At 42.5% G+C, this 16376-nt stretch overlaps 1 protein-coding gene across 1 annotated transcript in view; it reads left to right on the plus strand.

The window, feature by feature from the left end:
* The window catches only part of SMCO2 (single-pass membrane protein with coiled-coil domains 2), an 85146-nt gene that overhangs the window by 45382 nt on the left and 23388 nt on the right, over positions 1-16376 (plus strand). Inside the window, 3 exon segments of the mRNA XM_090272959.1 lie at positions 684-783; positions 786-819; positions 1444-1590. Coding sequence (XP_090129085.1) covers positions 687-783; positions 786-819; positions 1444-1590 — 278 coding nt within the window. The 5' untranslated portion in view covers positions 684-686.

Raw genomic sequence — 16376 nt, forward strand, 5'->3', positions numbered from 1 at the left:
TATTCTAATTTTCTCAATTAAACTCCAAATGTCTTTTCTGGCTGTATATTATTTTTAAAAAATTTAATAGGTTTATTGATTTTAGAGAGAGAGAGAAAGAGAAAAACATCGATTGGTTGCCTCCCATATGTGCCCTGACCAGAGATTGAACCTGCAGCCTAGGTATATGCCCTGACCAGGAATCAAGCCTCTAACCTTTTGGTGTATGGGGATGATGCTCCAACCAACTGAGCCACACCAGCCAGGGTCTAGCTGTATTTTTTTTAAACCAGTATCCAAACAAGTTCTATGCAATGCATTTGGTTGTTACATGTCTTTAGATTCTCTTAATATAGTACAGTCCCCTTTTTCTTTCCTTTGACACTGACATTTTTGAAGAGACCAGTCATCTTATTTGAAAGGAGTGCTAGAGTCCATGGACAAACGGAATTTTATTTCTCATCAGCATTGAAAAGAGCTCTGTATGTGGACACCAAGGTTCTACCTGACTCTGCCCGGCCTTCCTCTGTCAATGGAGCAGGAAAGCATGTCTGCTTATCTTACAAATGTATCAGGAGGCTCCAGCCTCAGAGAGGGTTATGTGCTGGTCCCCAGAAAGGGGGCATGGGTAGGCTGGAGGGACCACCACCACCTCTTGTGATAGCCCTTTTGTTCTGCTTTGCTTCTCTCATGATCCCTATCAGGATATGTTGGAACTGGAGCCTGAGCATGACCATGACTTGCAGAGTGAACAGGATGAGCAAGAAACACATCATGTTCAACGTGAGGATCCTCAAGTGTCCACATTTTGCAGTTTTCAGAGGAGAACATCCCTGAACTGTAAGCCTTGACACCTGCGAGGGGGAACATGTAATAATGTTTTGCCGAGGGGAAAATGAAATGTAGCAGAGAATTTAGGGAAAGCCCAGAAGATTAAAAATCCACACATGATGGAACATGAAGCGCTCGTGTGCACAAGTAACTTCCTACAAGTTCCAGCAAGAATGCAGAGTAAGGACATTTCTAAGTATACAGGCAGAGCCAGATCACCCTTAGATAATTTTCTAGATATGATAACTATTATAACTATCATTAAAAAATATTGTTAGGCCCTTGTAGACCATTTCCCTATTGTACACCTCTCCATCCCCCTAAATTGCCACCACTATCCTGAAATCAATACTTAACATTTCTCTATGCAAGAAAATTAAAAATATATCTTTTTTTTTTTAGTGAATGTAAACTAGGATTTGTTTTCTCTAGCTTTGCAGAGATTTGTTAAAACAGATATCAAACAAATCCCCAAACTTCTTTCTTGAGGCCTAGCTGCCTGTTTGTCTTGTTTTGGTGACAGAAAACAAATAAGCAAACCAACTTGCCATTCAAAGGAGGAGGGTTTGGGGCCATGTGAGATGTTTCCCATTTTATACCTTAAAACTGATCATAATAATATTTCTGCAGGAGTCAGGAGAATACGTTTTTTCAGCTAAACCACTGGAATATGCAGATGGGTCTAAAAGTGAAAGAACTTGGAGCTGATCACATGGGCTGGATGAAGAAAATTAACAATATTATACAAAATATAAACCTCACAGAAAATACAGTGAGGAGGTAATTGCAGAGTGCTGGGGTTGGTCAGAAAATAATTAAAATTTTCATAGCCTCATAAACTTTAGGAACTCTGGGTTTAAGGTGGTAAAGTCTTTAGAAAAGTCTTTAGGTCAAGAAGTATGAAGTCTTATAATTAGAAGTTAGTGTCATACCTGTCAGAATGGCTATTTTCAATAGATCAACAAACAAGTTTGGGGGAGGATGTGGAGAAAAGGGAACATTTTTGCACTGTTGATGGGAATGCAGACTGGAGCAGCCACTATGGAAAGCAGTATGGAATTGCTTCAAAAAATTAAAAATGGATCTGCCTCATCATTTAGCAATTTCACTTCTGTGAACATATCCAAAGAAGCCCAAAACACTAATATGAAAGAATATATGCACCTCAGTGTTCATTGTAGTGTTATTTACAATGGCCAAGATTCGGAAGCAGCCTAAGTGCCCACCAGAAGATGAGTGGATAAGAAAGCTGTGGTACATTTACACAATGGAATATTACTCAGCCATGTTAAAAAACAAACAAACAAATAAAAAACAGAAATCTTAACTTTTTCAACAGTATGAATGAACCTGGAGAATATTATGCTAAGTGAAATAAGCCAGCTGGAATAAATCAAGTAGCATATTTCACTTACATGTGGAACCTAATGAACAAAATAAACTAACAAACAAAATAGAATTAGACCCATAGATACACAGAACAGACTGACAGCTGTCAGAGCAGAGGTGTATTGAGGGGCTGGGTGAAAAAGGTGAAGGGATTAAGCAAAAAAAAGAAAAAGAAAGAAAAAACCACAATGAGATACCACTTTACACCAGTCAGAATGGCCATCATCAACAAATCAACAAACAACAAGTGCTAGCGAGGATGTGGAGAAAGGGGAACCCTACTGCACTGTTGGTGGGTATGCAGACTGGTGCAGCCACTATGGAAAACAGTATGGAATTACCTCAAAAAACTAAAAATGGAACTGCCTTTTGATCCAGCAATTCTGCTGCTGGGATTATACCCAAAAAATCCTGAAACCCAATTCAAAAGAACCTATGCACCCCTATGTTCATAGCAGCGCTATTTACAATAGCCGAGTGCAGGAAACACCCTAAGTGCCCGTCCGTAGATGAGTGGATCAAAAAACTGTGTTACATTTACACAATGGAATACTATGTAGCAGAAAGAAAGAAGGAACTTCTGCCATTTGCAACAACATGGATGGAACTAGAGAGAATTATGCTTAGTGAAATAAGTCAGGCAATGAAAGACAAATACCATATGATATCACCTGATACGGGAGACTAATGAACAACACACACACACACACACACACACACACACACACACACACACACACAAATTAAACAAGGAATAGACTAACAGTTATCGGGGGGCGAGTCAGGGGAGAGAGAGAAGGGGATAAGTAGGGGAAAGGTTTAGTAAAAGAACTAGTATAAATAACCCATGGACATGGACAACGGGGTGCGGATTGATTGTGGGAGAAGGGGTAGGTTGAGTCAGGGAGCAATGGGGGGAAAAGTGGGACAACTGTAATAAAAATAAATTAAAAAAAGAAAAGAAAACAGAACTCATAGACACAGAGAATAGTATGGTGACTATCAGAGGGGAAGGGAGATGGGGGGAGGTAAGAGAGGGTAAAGGGGGAATAAATGGTGATGGGAAGAGACTTGACTCTGGGTGCCGAGCACACAGTGCAATATACAGACGATGTAGTATAGAATTGTATACCTGAAACCTATATAATTTTATTAACCAGTGTCACCCCAATAAATTCAATAAAAACAATAAGCATACAAACAATTAAAACGTATTGTCTTCTCTAAAATAAAATAAAAAGAAAGGAAGTTAATATCACAGACTCAAAGCCTACATCAAAGTTATGTGCATCCTTGCTCTCTCTTAAGGGAATGATTTCCCTTATAGGTTCATTCTTTGGTGCCATTTTAATAGATAGCAAAGGGAGGTCTTCAGGTACCCAATAATCCTTGAATTTTATCCAGTATTATTTAAAAGGATCTAACCAGTTTAACATGAAAAAGTATTAAAGTGTATTTCACTTTCACCCAAAATTGCCATTAACATGTGGCATAATACAGTCTTGGAAAACATATAATGGAAGGTTTCTGCTATTTCTTTGAAGGACATAATACTCTGCAACTGCTGGATTTTGCTCATTTTGTTTTACATTGTTTTGGTTCACCTTTTGAAATTTATATCCTCCAACATAAAATTAGCTTCCATTGTTTTCTTTTTGTTTTCGAGGGATCGAAACAATATATCCCTTTTACAAGCAATATGTTATCTTTATTCTTTCCCAATAAGAGATGTACAGAGCATTTGTTTATTTGTTAGTTTATTTTTTTATTATAAAATTTCCAGGCATGTAAGAAGGTCTAAAGATGATATTCTGAATCCTTGTGGAAGTACTAGCTTTAAGAAATTAAATAGCACAATAAATCTGAGTGTTCCTGGTCTTCTTTTATTCCTCATGCACTGAATGTAAGAGTTAGCATCTCTTGAATTTCGAAATTTCTAATGCCAATCTTTGACTTTGTGAGTCTTTTGTGTGAATGGTATGGTACTGCATATGTCCCTCTGAACTCTTTTTTCTCCCACCTTCATCTTGTGTTTGCGAGTTATGTTAATGCTTTCAAGGAAACCATGATTGAAAAACAAACTTGGGGTGACTGGCAAACTCATACTTGCTGATTTGGGAGTCTTTCCATTATTAAGGCTTAATTATGGCCTAATATGTGGTCAGTTATCATAAATGTCCCCTTTGTTCCTGAAACGTGTCTATTCTCCAATTTTTCAATGCTGTTCGCCAATTTTCAATGCTTTTATCTATTATAAGCTCACATACTTGTTTTGCCTACTTATTTCTCAGTTCCTAAAAAAGTTGTTTTAATATATTCTGCATCCAAGTACATTCAATTGCCTTGACTCACTTTGTCAATTTCTTTTGTAATTATTTCCCTTTTTGCTTTATGTCCATTTTGGCTTGTTTTTAGGCACAAAGTAATTTAGAATTATCGTGTTATGTATTCTTAGGGAATGAGAGTATTAAATTATGTTACAGGCTCCACTTTAGCAATGTCTTTCTCTTTTTTTAAACCTTTAAGTATATTTTGTTTGATAATAATATAGCTATACCTATGTTTAACAAACTGATTTTTAAACATATTTCTGGGTTCTTATGTGTTACAAGTCTCTTTAAACAATACAGCTAGGATATTTTAACACAATCTGAAAATATCTGCCTTGAACTGATCAATTACTTATATTTCTCATGGAGTTGTACTTTTTCCTAATAGTTACTTTTCGCTTTCAATTTACCCTGCTTTTTCTTCTTTTCTAATATTAGAGTGACTTATTTGGGAATGATTGAAATATTTTTACTTTGTGTTTTCTCTACTGACTTGGAAGTTATAGCTAATTCTATTGTTTTCTTTTTTAAAAGATTTTATTCATTTCCTTTTAGAGAGAGGGAAAAGGAGGGAGAAAAAGATGGAGAGAAACATCAGTGTGTAAGAGATACCTTGACCGATTTTACCTCTCGCATGCCCCCAAACGGGGACCTGTCCTGTAACGCAGGCATGTGTCCGGACTGGGAATTGAACCGGTGACCTTTTGCTTCACAGGGTGGCGCCCATTCCACTGAAACACACCAGCCAGGCTTCTGTTTTCATCTTAATAGTCGTTTTTAAACATTTCACATGTTTAATAAATTCTAAAGTTAATATATATGTATGTTCCTTCTGAGCAATTCAGTATGCTTTGATTTCCATTAGTTCCTTCCCTTTTTATTCATTAGTAATTCAGCACATTGGGTTTACACCCCTGCTAGCTGCCAGCTCTTTTCTGGGGTGTCTCCAGGTGCAGCAGCCTGTTGGTTAGGGCTTTGTGTCCACTCCACCTCACAGTGTTTCACAGCTGACTGGTGAGGCTGGTGGCCAGGGCAGACATGGAGTAAGTGCACCTGCCTCGGGCTTCCAGGAGAAGCTGAAAAGGTCCCCTGAGGAGGTGGGCCATGTCCAGGAAGGAGCCGGGTGGCTCCCGTACTGACTTTGAGCAGGACCTGGCCCCTGGGACAACAGTGGGGCAGGCGCCAAAGCTCCCACAGAGCCAGTGGCCAGACACGGTGATGTCAGGCAGGTGGGGCCTCAGTGGTATGGGACAAAGGCCTCATGGAGGGCAAGGCAGGTGCCAAACACTTGCTACACAGAGATGCAGGTCCCAGGTGCTAGAAGGTCATGATGGGATTGGCCATTCAGGGAGGCCCCGCCCCTTCCTCTGTGACCTCTCAAGGTCCATTGATGTTTCCATGGAGACATCAGAAGGTCCTGGCTGAAGTCAGTTCAGTGCGTGCTAGAACCCCAGAGGAGGAGGAAGCAAAGGAGAGACTCTCCCTGTTTCCACTCTTATTTGAGTTCGTTTGGCGCACAACTGCCCCTACATGGGCAATTTCCTTTCTCGGATTCGCTTGTTCTTCTGCCGCCTCCGCCGCGGCCACCATCCCTTGCCTGGTGGCCATCACCGTGACACCCGTGATTATGGCCCACCTGGCTGGGACCACCCTGCTGTCAGACATTTCCACCCACTATTTCATTTCTGTCATGCTCCCGGTCCATCGGCCTTCGGCCTTGTCCCGAGAGGGCGGTGTCCTCTCGCACAGACTGTGCGCTTCCCTCTGGAAGTGCACCGGTTGGTGAAATGGAAGGACCCCCCGCAGAAGCCTGTGCTTCCTGCTTGTACATCCGGGAGGTCTGGAAGCTTGAGACCGGGCCCTATTCGTCATTCAGGTCGCAGATCTTCTGGCCTGCGCTCACCACCTGAGCAGGCAGTCAAGGCTGAGGAGCCGGGACCCTCTATAATCGTCCCACTTCCTTTCCCAAAGGAGGTGGTGGGGAAGGTCCCGGAAGAGTCCCCAAAAGACACGGCACACAAGACCAGCCAGGTAGAGGAAAAAGGGCAGGATCATGGGGACAGCCCCCACAGCAGTGGGCATCTGCCCAGCACTCCAGATTCAGTATGTGTAGGGAAGGAGAAGCAATCTAGCAGCAATTCTCCCCCGGCCTCTGCCAGCAGGAGGCCCCGCAAAAGAAAGCAGTCTGGGCCGCTCTTGCTTCCACTGCCACCACTGCGGTGGGATCGAGGTGAGCTGCCCCCGCCTGCTAAACTTCCTTGCCTTGCCATGGACCCAAAGCTGCACACCATGGAAAGATCTGAGGGTCCAAGGAAAAAGACTGCGGGGGACAAGACCCAGGTCACTCAGCCTGCTGCTTCTCTGCCTCCACCTGCCTCGGTGCCTGCAGGAACCCTTCCCCTGGCCACTCAAATGGGGCAGGCCCCTGTTAACATCACTGCCAGAGCATCTACACGTTTGACCTCTCGGCCCGCTTTACAGGATGATGACACCGAAATGGACACGACTCCTCCGTACTATGCCACCACAGTCGTATCATCTCCAGGTGGCAGTGTAAGATCCATGGCAGTTCACCAAATCCCTGCCATGGACCCCGAGGAGCCTATGGACACCACTCCTGCTCCATAGGAAAACCACACTGCCCCCTGTCCTTGCCCTTCCTAATTCTGACCACATACCACCCAGTGGCAACATTCCCTTGGCTAAAGTCACCACCTCTTTTCTTAACTGGGGATCCATCTGGCCACAGCATGGCTGCTGCAGGAGGAGGAACATCCACAACCTCATTGCAGAGTATAACACCTTCCCCATGATCACAGGCACTAGTGTTCACGCTTGCCACCAGTGCACCTGCAGTCCACCTGGCGTACAAGATCTCCGACACTTGCAACAGCCACCACCATGGAGAATACAGGTATGTCATGAGACATGTCTCTTTCCACCTTCTGTCAGACCACTGGGGGCATTTCTGGCTGCGTCACAGCCATTATTGTTGCAAGTCTTAGCATCATCCCTGTGTTTAGACACACTTGTAGCTGCACTGTATTTCAAACCTGGAACCTACCTGTGCTGAATCTAGGTGATGCTATGGCAGGTTACAACTTCCCTCCCGTGATGGGAGGGCGTGTTCTTCCCACTTTGCATTAGTACAACGGGGGCCCACCTGGCCATGGTGGCTGATTTTTTTTAATGACAAAGTCAATAGAGTAATAATTTGTGGTATAATCAGTAGCTTCTAATTCTTTTGATTTGTCCAAAGTTTGTTTAGAGGAAGGTCGTGATGCTTTGGTCATGAGTTCAATCTCTGGGTCCTGCTTTCGGTTTAGAAATTATTGATGAGATAGTTTGATCTTTTATTTATTCAATTACTGAGAAGTTCTGTCACACAGAATCATCTTTGAATACCTATTTGTCTGTTTATTTTTTTAGACAAAAGCATTTCAAGTTGCTACCAACAACATTTTTAAAACCCATAAAATTGTACAATGGAAAGGGAACATTTTTGCACTGTTGATGGGAATGCAGACTGGAGCAGCCACTGTGGAAAGCAGTATGGAATTGCTTCAAAAAATTAAAAATGGATCTGCCTCATCATTTAGCAATTTCACTTCTGTGAACATATCCAAAGAAGCCCAAAACACTAATATGAAAGAATATATGCACCTCAGTGTTCATTGTAGTGTTATTTACAATGGCCAAGATTCGGAAGCAGCCTAAGTGCCCACCAGAAGATGAGTGGATAAGAAAGCTGTGGTACATTTACACAATGGAATATTACTCAGCCATGTTAAAAAACAAACAAACAAATAAAAAACAGAAATCTTAACTTTTTCAACAGTATGAATGAACCTGGAGAATATTATGCTAAGTGAAATAAGCCAGCTGGAATAAATCAAGTAGCATATTTCACTTACATGTGGAACCTAATGAACAAAATAAACTAACAAACAAAATAGAATTAGACCCATAGATACACAGAACAGACTGACAGCTGTCAGAGCAGAGGTGTATTGAGGGGCTGGGTGAAAAAGGTGAAGGGATTAAGCAAAAAAAAGAAAAAGAAAGAAAAAACCACAATGAGATACCACTTTACACCAGTCAGAATGGCCATCATCAACAAATCAACAAACAACAAGTGCTAGCGAGGATGTGGAGAAAGGGGAACCCTACTGCACTGTTGGTGGGTATGCAGACTGGTGCAGCCACTATGGAAAACAGTATGGAATTACCTCAAAAAACTAAAAATGGAACTGCCTTTTGATCCAGCAATTCTGCTGCTGGGATTATACCCAAAAAATCCTGAAACCCAATTCAAAAGAACCTATGCACCCCTATGTTCATAGCAGCGCTATTTACAATAGCCGAGTGCAGGAAACACCCTAAGTGCCCGTCCGTAGATGAGTGGATCAAAAAACTGTGTTACATTTACACAATGGAATACTATGTAGCAGAAAGAAAGAAGGAACTTCTGCCATTTGCAACAACATGGATGGAACTAGAGAGAATTATGCTTAGTGAAATAAGTCAGGCAATGAAAGACAAATACCATATGATATCACCTGATACGGGAGACTAATGAACAACACACACACACACACACACACACACACACACACACACACACACACACACACAAATTAAACAAGGAATAGACTAACAGTTATCGGGGGGCGAGTCAGGGGAGAGAGAGAAGGGGATAAGTAGGGGAAAGGTTTAGTAAAAGAACTAGTATAAATAACCCATGGACATGGACAACGGGGTGCGGATTGATTGTGGGAGAAGGGGTAGGTTGAGTCAGGGAGCAATGGGGGGAAAAGTGGGACAACTGTAATAAAAATAAATTAAAAAAAGAAAAGAAAACAGAACTCATAGACACAGAGAATAGTATGGTGACTATCAGAGGGGAAGGGAGATGGGGGGAGGTAAGAGAGGGTAAAGGGGGAATAAATGGTGATGGGAAGAGACTTGACTCTGGGTGCCGAGCACACAGTGCAATATACAGACGATGTAGTATAGAATTGTATACCTGAAACCTATATAATTTTATTAACCAGTGTCACCCCAATAAATTCAATAAAAACAATAAGCATACAAACAATTAAAACGTATTGTCTTCTCTAAAATAAAATAAAAAGAAAGGAAGTTAATATCACAGACTCAAAGCCTACATCAAAGTTATGTGCATCCTTGCTCTCTCTTAAGGGAATGATTTCCCTTATAGGTTCATTCTTTGGTGCCATTTTAATAGATAGCAAAGGGAGGTCTTCAGGTACCCAATAATCCTTGAATTTTATCCAGTATTATTTAAAAGGATCTAACCAGTTTAACATGAAAAAGTATTAAAGTGTATTTCACTTTCACCCAAAATTGCCATTAACATGTGGCATAATACAGTCTTGGAAAACATATAATGGAAGGTTTCTGCTATTTCTTTGAAGGACATAATACTCTGCAACTGCTGGATTTTGCTCATTTTGTTTTACATTGTTTTGGTTCACCTTTTGAAATTTATATCCTCCAACATAAAATTAGCTTCCATTGTTTTCTTTTTGTTTTCGAGGGATCGAAACAATATATCCCTTTTACAAGCAATATGTTATCTTTATTCTTTCCCAATAAGAGATGTACAGAGCATTTGTTTATTTGTTAGTTTATTTTTTTATTATAAAATTTCCAGGCATGTAAGAAGGTCTAAAGATGATATTCTGAATCCTTGTGGAAGTACTAGCTTTAAGAAATTAAATAGCACAATAAATCTGAGTGTTCCTGGTCTTCTTTTATTCCTCATGCACTGAATGTAAGAGTTAGCATCTCTTGAATTTCGAAATTTCTAATGCCAATCTTTGACTTTGTGAGTCTTTTGTGTGAATGGTATGGTACTGCATATGTCCCTCTGAACTCTTTTTTCTCCCACCTTCATCTTGTGTTTGCGAGTTATGTTAATGCTTTCAAGGAAACCATGATTGAAAAACAAACTTGGGGTGACTGGCAAACTCATACTTGCTGATTTGGGAGTCTTTCCATTATTAAGGCTTAATTATGGCCTAATATGTGGTCAGTTATCATAAATGTCCCCTTTGTTCCTGAAACGTGTCTATTCTCCAATTTTTCAATGCTGTTCGCCAATTTTCAATGCTTTTATCTATTATAAGCTCACATACTTGTTTTGCCTACTTATTTCTCAGTTCCTAAAAAAGTTGTTTTAATATATTCTGCATCCAAGTACATTCAATTGCCTTGACTCACTTTGTCAATTTCTTTTGTAATTATTTCCCTTTTTGCTTTATGTCCATTTTGGCTTGTTTTTAGGCACAAAGTAATTTAGAATTATCGTGTTATGTATTCTTAGGGAATGAGAGTATTAAATTATGTTACAGGCTCCACTTTAGCAATGTCTTCCTCTTTTTTTAAACCTTTAAGTATATTTTGTTTGATAATAATATAGCTATACCTATGTTTAACAAACTGATTTTTAAACATATTTCTGGGTTCTTATGTGTTACAAGTCTCTTTAAACAATACAGCTAGGATATTTTAACACAATCTGAAAATATCTGCCTTGAACTGATCAATTACTTATATTTCTCATGGAGTTGTACTTTTTCCTAATAGTTACTTTTCGCTTTCAATTTACCCTGCTTTTTCTTCTTTTCTAATATTAGAGTGACTTATTTGGGAATGATTGAAATATTTTTACTTTGTGTTTTCTCTACTGACTTGGAAGTTATAGCTAATTCTATTGTTTTCTTTTTTAAAAGATTTTATTCATTTCCTTTTAGAGAGAGGGAAAAGGAGGGAGAAAAAGATGGAGAGAAACATCAGTGTGTAAGAGATACCTTGACCGATTTTACCTCTCGCATGCCCCCAAACGGGGACCTGTCCTGTAACGCAGGCATGTGTCCGGACTGGGAATTGAACCGGTGACCTTTTGCTTCACAGGGTGGCGCCCATTCCACTGAAACACACCAGCCAGGCTTCTGTTTTCATCTTAATAGTCGTTTTTAAACATTTCACATGTTTAATAAATTCTAAAGTTAATATATATGTATGTTCCTTCTGAGCAATTCAGTATGCTTTGATTTCCATTAGTTCCTTCCCTTTTTATTCATTAGTAATTCAGCACATTGGGTTTACACCCCTGCTAGCTGCCAGCTCTTTTCTGGGGTGTCTCCAGGTGCAGCAGCCTGTTGGTTAGGGCTTTGTGTCCACTCCACCTCACAGTGTTTCACAGCTGACTGGTGAGGCTGGTGGCCAGGGCAGACATGGAGTAAGTGCACCTGCCTCGGGCTTCCAAGAGAAGCTGAAAAGGTCCCCTGAGGAGGTGGGCCATGTCCAGGAAGGAGCCGGGTGGCTCCCGTACTGACTTTGAGCAGGACCTGGCCCCTGGGACAACAGTGGGGCAGGCGCCAAAGCTCCCACAGAGCCAGTGGCCAGACACGGTGATGTCAGGCAGGTGGGGCCTCAGTGGTATGGGACAAAGGCCTCATGGAGGGCAAGGCAGGTGCCAAACACTTGCTACACAGAGATGCAGGTCCCAGGTGCTAGAAGGTCATGATGGGATTGGCCATTCAGGGAGGCCCCGCCCCTTCCTCTGTGACCTCTCAAGGTCCATTGATGTTTCCATGGAGACATCAGAAGGTCCTGGCTGAAGTCAGTTCAGTGCGTGCTAGAACCCCAGAGGAGGAGGAAGCAAAGGAGAGACTCTCCCTGTTTCCACTCTTATTTGAGTTCGTTTGGCGCACAACTGCCCCTACATGGGCAATTTCCTTTCTCGGATTCGCTTGTTCTTCTGCCGCCTCCGCCGCGGCCACCATCCCTTGCCTGGTGGCCATCACCGTGACACCCGTGATTATGGCCCACCTGGCTGGGACCACCCTGCTGTCAGACATTTCCACCCACTATTTCATTTCTGTCATGCTCCCGGTCCATCGGCCTTCGGCCTTGTCCCGAGAGGGCGGTGTCCTCTCGCACAGACTGTGCGCTTCCCTCTGGAAGTGCACCGGTTGGTGAAATGGAAGGACCCCCCGCAGAAGCCTGTGCTTCCTGCTTGTACATCCGGGAGGTCTGGAAGCTTGAGACCGGGCCCTATTCGTCATTCAGGTCGCAGATCTTCTGGCCTGCGCTCACCACCTGAGCAGGCAGTCAAGGCTGAGGAGCCGGGACCCTCTATAATCGTCCCACTTCCTTTCCCAAAGGAGGTGGTGGGGAAGGTCCCGGAAGAGTCCCCAAAAGACACGGCACACAAGACCAGCCAGGTAGAGGAAAAAGGGCAGGATCATGGGGACAGCCCCCACAGCAGTGGGCATCTGCCCAGCACTCCAGATTCAGTATGTGTAGGGAAGGAGAAGCAATCTAGCAGCAATTCTCCCCCGGCCTCTGCCAGCAGGAGGCCCCGCAAAAGAAAGCAGTCTGGGCCGCTCTTGCTTCCACTGCCACCACTGCGGTGGGATCGAGGTGAGCTGCCCCCGCCTGCTAAACTTCCTTGCCTTGCCATGGACCCAAAGCTGCACACCATGGAAAGATCTGAGGGTCCAAGGAAAAAGACTGCGGGGGACAAGACCCAGGTCACTCAGCCTGCTGCTTCTCTGCCTCCACCTGCCTCGGTGCCTGCAGGAACCCTTCCCCTGGCCACTCAAATGGGGCAGGCCCCTGTTAACATCACTGCCAGAGCATCTACACGTTTGACCTCTCGGCCCGCTTTACAGGATGATGACACCGAAATGGACACGACTCCTCCGTACTATGCCACCACAGTCGTATCATCTCCAGGTGGCAGTGTAAGATCCATGGCAGTTCACCAAATCCCTGCCATGGACCCCGAGGAGCCTATGGACACCACTCCTGCTCCATAGGAAAACCACACTGCCCCCTGTCCTTGCCCTTCCTAATTCTGACCACATACCACCCAGTGGCAACATTCCCTTGGCTAAAGTCACCACCTCTTTTCTTAACTGGGGATCCATCTGGCCACAGCATGGCTGCTGCAGGAGGAGGAACATCCACAACCTCATTGCAGAGTATAACACCTTCCCCATGATCACAGGCACTAGTGTTCACGCTTGCCACCAGTGCACCTGCAGTCCACCTGGCGTACAAGATCTCCGACACTTGCAACAGCCACCACCATGGAGAATACAGGTATGTCATGAGACATGTCTCTTTCCACCTTCTGTCAGACCACTGGGGGCATTTCTGGCTGCGTCACAGCCATTATTGTTGCAAGTCTTAGCATCATCCCTGTGTTTAGACACACTTGTAGCTGCACTGTATTTCAAACCTGGAACCTACCTGTGCTGAATCTAGGTGATGCTATGGCAGGTTACAACTTCCCTCCCGTGATGGGAGGGCGTGTTCTTCCCACTTTGCATTAGTACAACGGGGGCCCACCTGGCCATGGTGGCTGATTTTTTTTAATGACAAAGTCAATAGAGTAATAATTTGTGGTATAATCAGTAGCTTCTAATTCTTTTGATTTGTCCAAAGTTTGTTTAGAGGAAGGTCGTGATGCTTTGGTCATGAGTTCAATCTCTGGGTCCTGCTTTCGGTTTAGAAATTATTGATGAGATAGTTTGATCTTTTATTTATTCAATTACTGAGAAGTTCTGTCACACAGAATCATCTTTGAATACCTATTTGTCTGTTTATTTTTTTAGACAAAAGCATTTCAAGTTGCTACCAACAACATTTTTAAAACCCATAAAATTGTACAATGGAATGTGTTGCTTCTTTGGATGATATCTTTCTTGGAATATATAGTTTTATGGCAAATGTCCTATAAGAAAATAGTTTCAATAAGACCGTTAAGTAATCTAAGTTTTAGTGAACATAAGCCATAACCTCTGATTTTAGTGATATTAATCACATTTGCAAATATAAATTTATGAACTTTTCTCATGAAAGTCAAATTTTGAGTATTGTAAGCTGATAAGGTTTGATTAGTCTCTTTGTATTCTAGGCAGTAGGTTATGGAGCTTAGGCCATTCTGGGAAAGGAACTGTCTCTAGGGAGAAATTTAGTTTCACTTACATGGGAAATTTCATAGAGAAGAACTTGTTATTCCAATGAAGATTTTGTTTAGTAGTAGTGCATCATAAAACCAGGGGAGTGTTGTTTACCTAGAAGTTAAACTTTAGGAGCTGGCTTAATGTTTATGAGTAAACAAAGATGTACTTTTCTTTGCATTTTCTCTATTTTGTTACTCCTTTAACATGTTATCTGAATTCCTCTTAGTGGGTTTTTTTTCCCTTTCAAAAAATGTTCTGTTATCCTATTACAGTTGTCCCAATTTTCCCCCCTTTGCCCTCCTGTGCGGAGCCCACCTCTGCTCCACAGTCAATCCCCACCCTGTTGTCCCTGTCCATGCGTCATTCACATGTGTTCTTTGACAAGTCCCCTCCCCTTCTTTCCACCATTATCCCCCTCCCCTCTCCCCTCTGACTGTTCCACGTTTTCATGTCTCTGGTTCTGCTGTGCTCATTCGTTTGTTTTTGCTAATTAGGTTCCTCTGATGGGTGAGATGGTATTTGTCTTTCATTGAATCGCTTATTTCACGTAGCGTATACTCTCCAGTCACATACATGCTGTTGCAAAAGTTAGGAGTTCTTTCTTTCTGCTGCATAGTGTTCCACTGTGTAAATGTACCACAGTTTTTTGATCCACTCATTTACTGATGGCCCCTCAGGCTGTTTCCAGCATTTGGCTATTGTCAATAATGCTGCTCTGGACATAGGGGTGCATAAGTTCTTTTGAATTGGTGTTTCAGGATTCTTTGGGTATAATCCCAGTAGTGGAATGTCTGGGTCAAAAGGCAGTTCCATTTTTTGTTTTTCGAGGAAATTCCACGCTATTTTTGACAGTGGTTGCACCAGTCTGCATTCCTGCCAACCGTGCACTAGGGTTCCCTTTTGTCCACATTCTCGCCAGCACTTGTTTGTTGATTTATTAATGGTGGCCATTCTGACATGTGTGAGGCACTTTCTCATTGTGATTTTAATTTGCATTTATCTGATGGCTAGCGATGCTGCACATCCTTTCATATGCCTATGGTCCCTCTGTATGTCCTCCTTGGAGAAGTATCTGTTTCCCAATAGTTCTGGTGTGTGTGAATTTATTTACTAATTATTATTTTAAAGTACATTTTATTGATTTTGTTGTTACAATAGTTCCAATTTTTCCCCCTTTGCTCCCCTCTGCCCAGTCCCCCGCTTCCCCCAGCCGTCCCAGCCCTCTTAGTTCATGTCCACGGGTCGTGCATAGAAGTTCTTTGGCTTCACCCTTTCCTATATTATTCTCAACATCCCCCCTGTCTTATTTTGTACTGACCGATTTTGATTATGCTTCTTAGTCCCTGAATCATTTCCCCATTTCTCCAGCTAGCCGCTCCCAGCTGATATCCCTCCAAATGATCCCCATACCTATGATTCTGTTCCTATTCTGGTTTGCTCATTTGGATTTTGTTTTTATTTTTTAGATTCAGTTGTTGATAGTTGTGAGTTTGTTGTCATTTTAGTGTTCATAGTTTTGATCTTCTTTTCCTTAAGAAATCCCTTTGAGATTTCATATAATAATGGCTTGGTGATGACGAGCTCCTTTAGCTTCACCTTGTCTGGGAAGCACTTCATCTTCCCTTGCATTTCAAATGATAGCTTTACTCGATAGAGTAATCCTGGTTGCAGGTTGCCTGTCATCACATCGATTACCGTTTGCCAGTCCCTTCCTGCCTGCAAAGTGTCCTGTGAGAAATCAGCTGATAGTCTTACAGGCAGTCCCCTGTAGGCAACTCTCTGTCTCTCTCTTGCTACCCCCAGGACTCTGTCTTTATCTTCCACCTTTGGCATCTCAATCATG

This window comes from Furipterus horrens, unplaced genomic scaffold (genome assembly GCF_987537825.1).
Source record: "Furipterus horrens unplaced genomic scaffold, mFurHor1.1.pri manual_scaffold_4, whole genome shotgun sequence".
In the NCBI taxonomy this organism is placed as follows: domain Eukaryota; kingdom Metazoa; phylum Chordata; class Mammalia; order Chiroptera; family Furipteridae; genus Furipterus; species Furipterus horrens.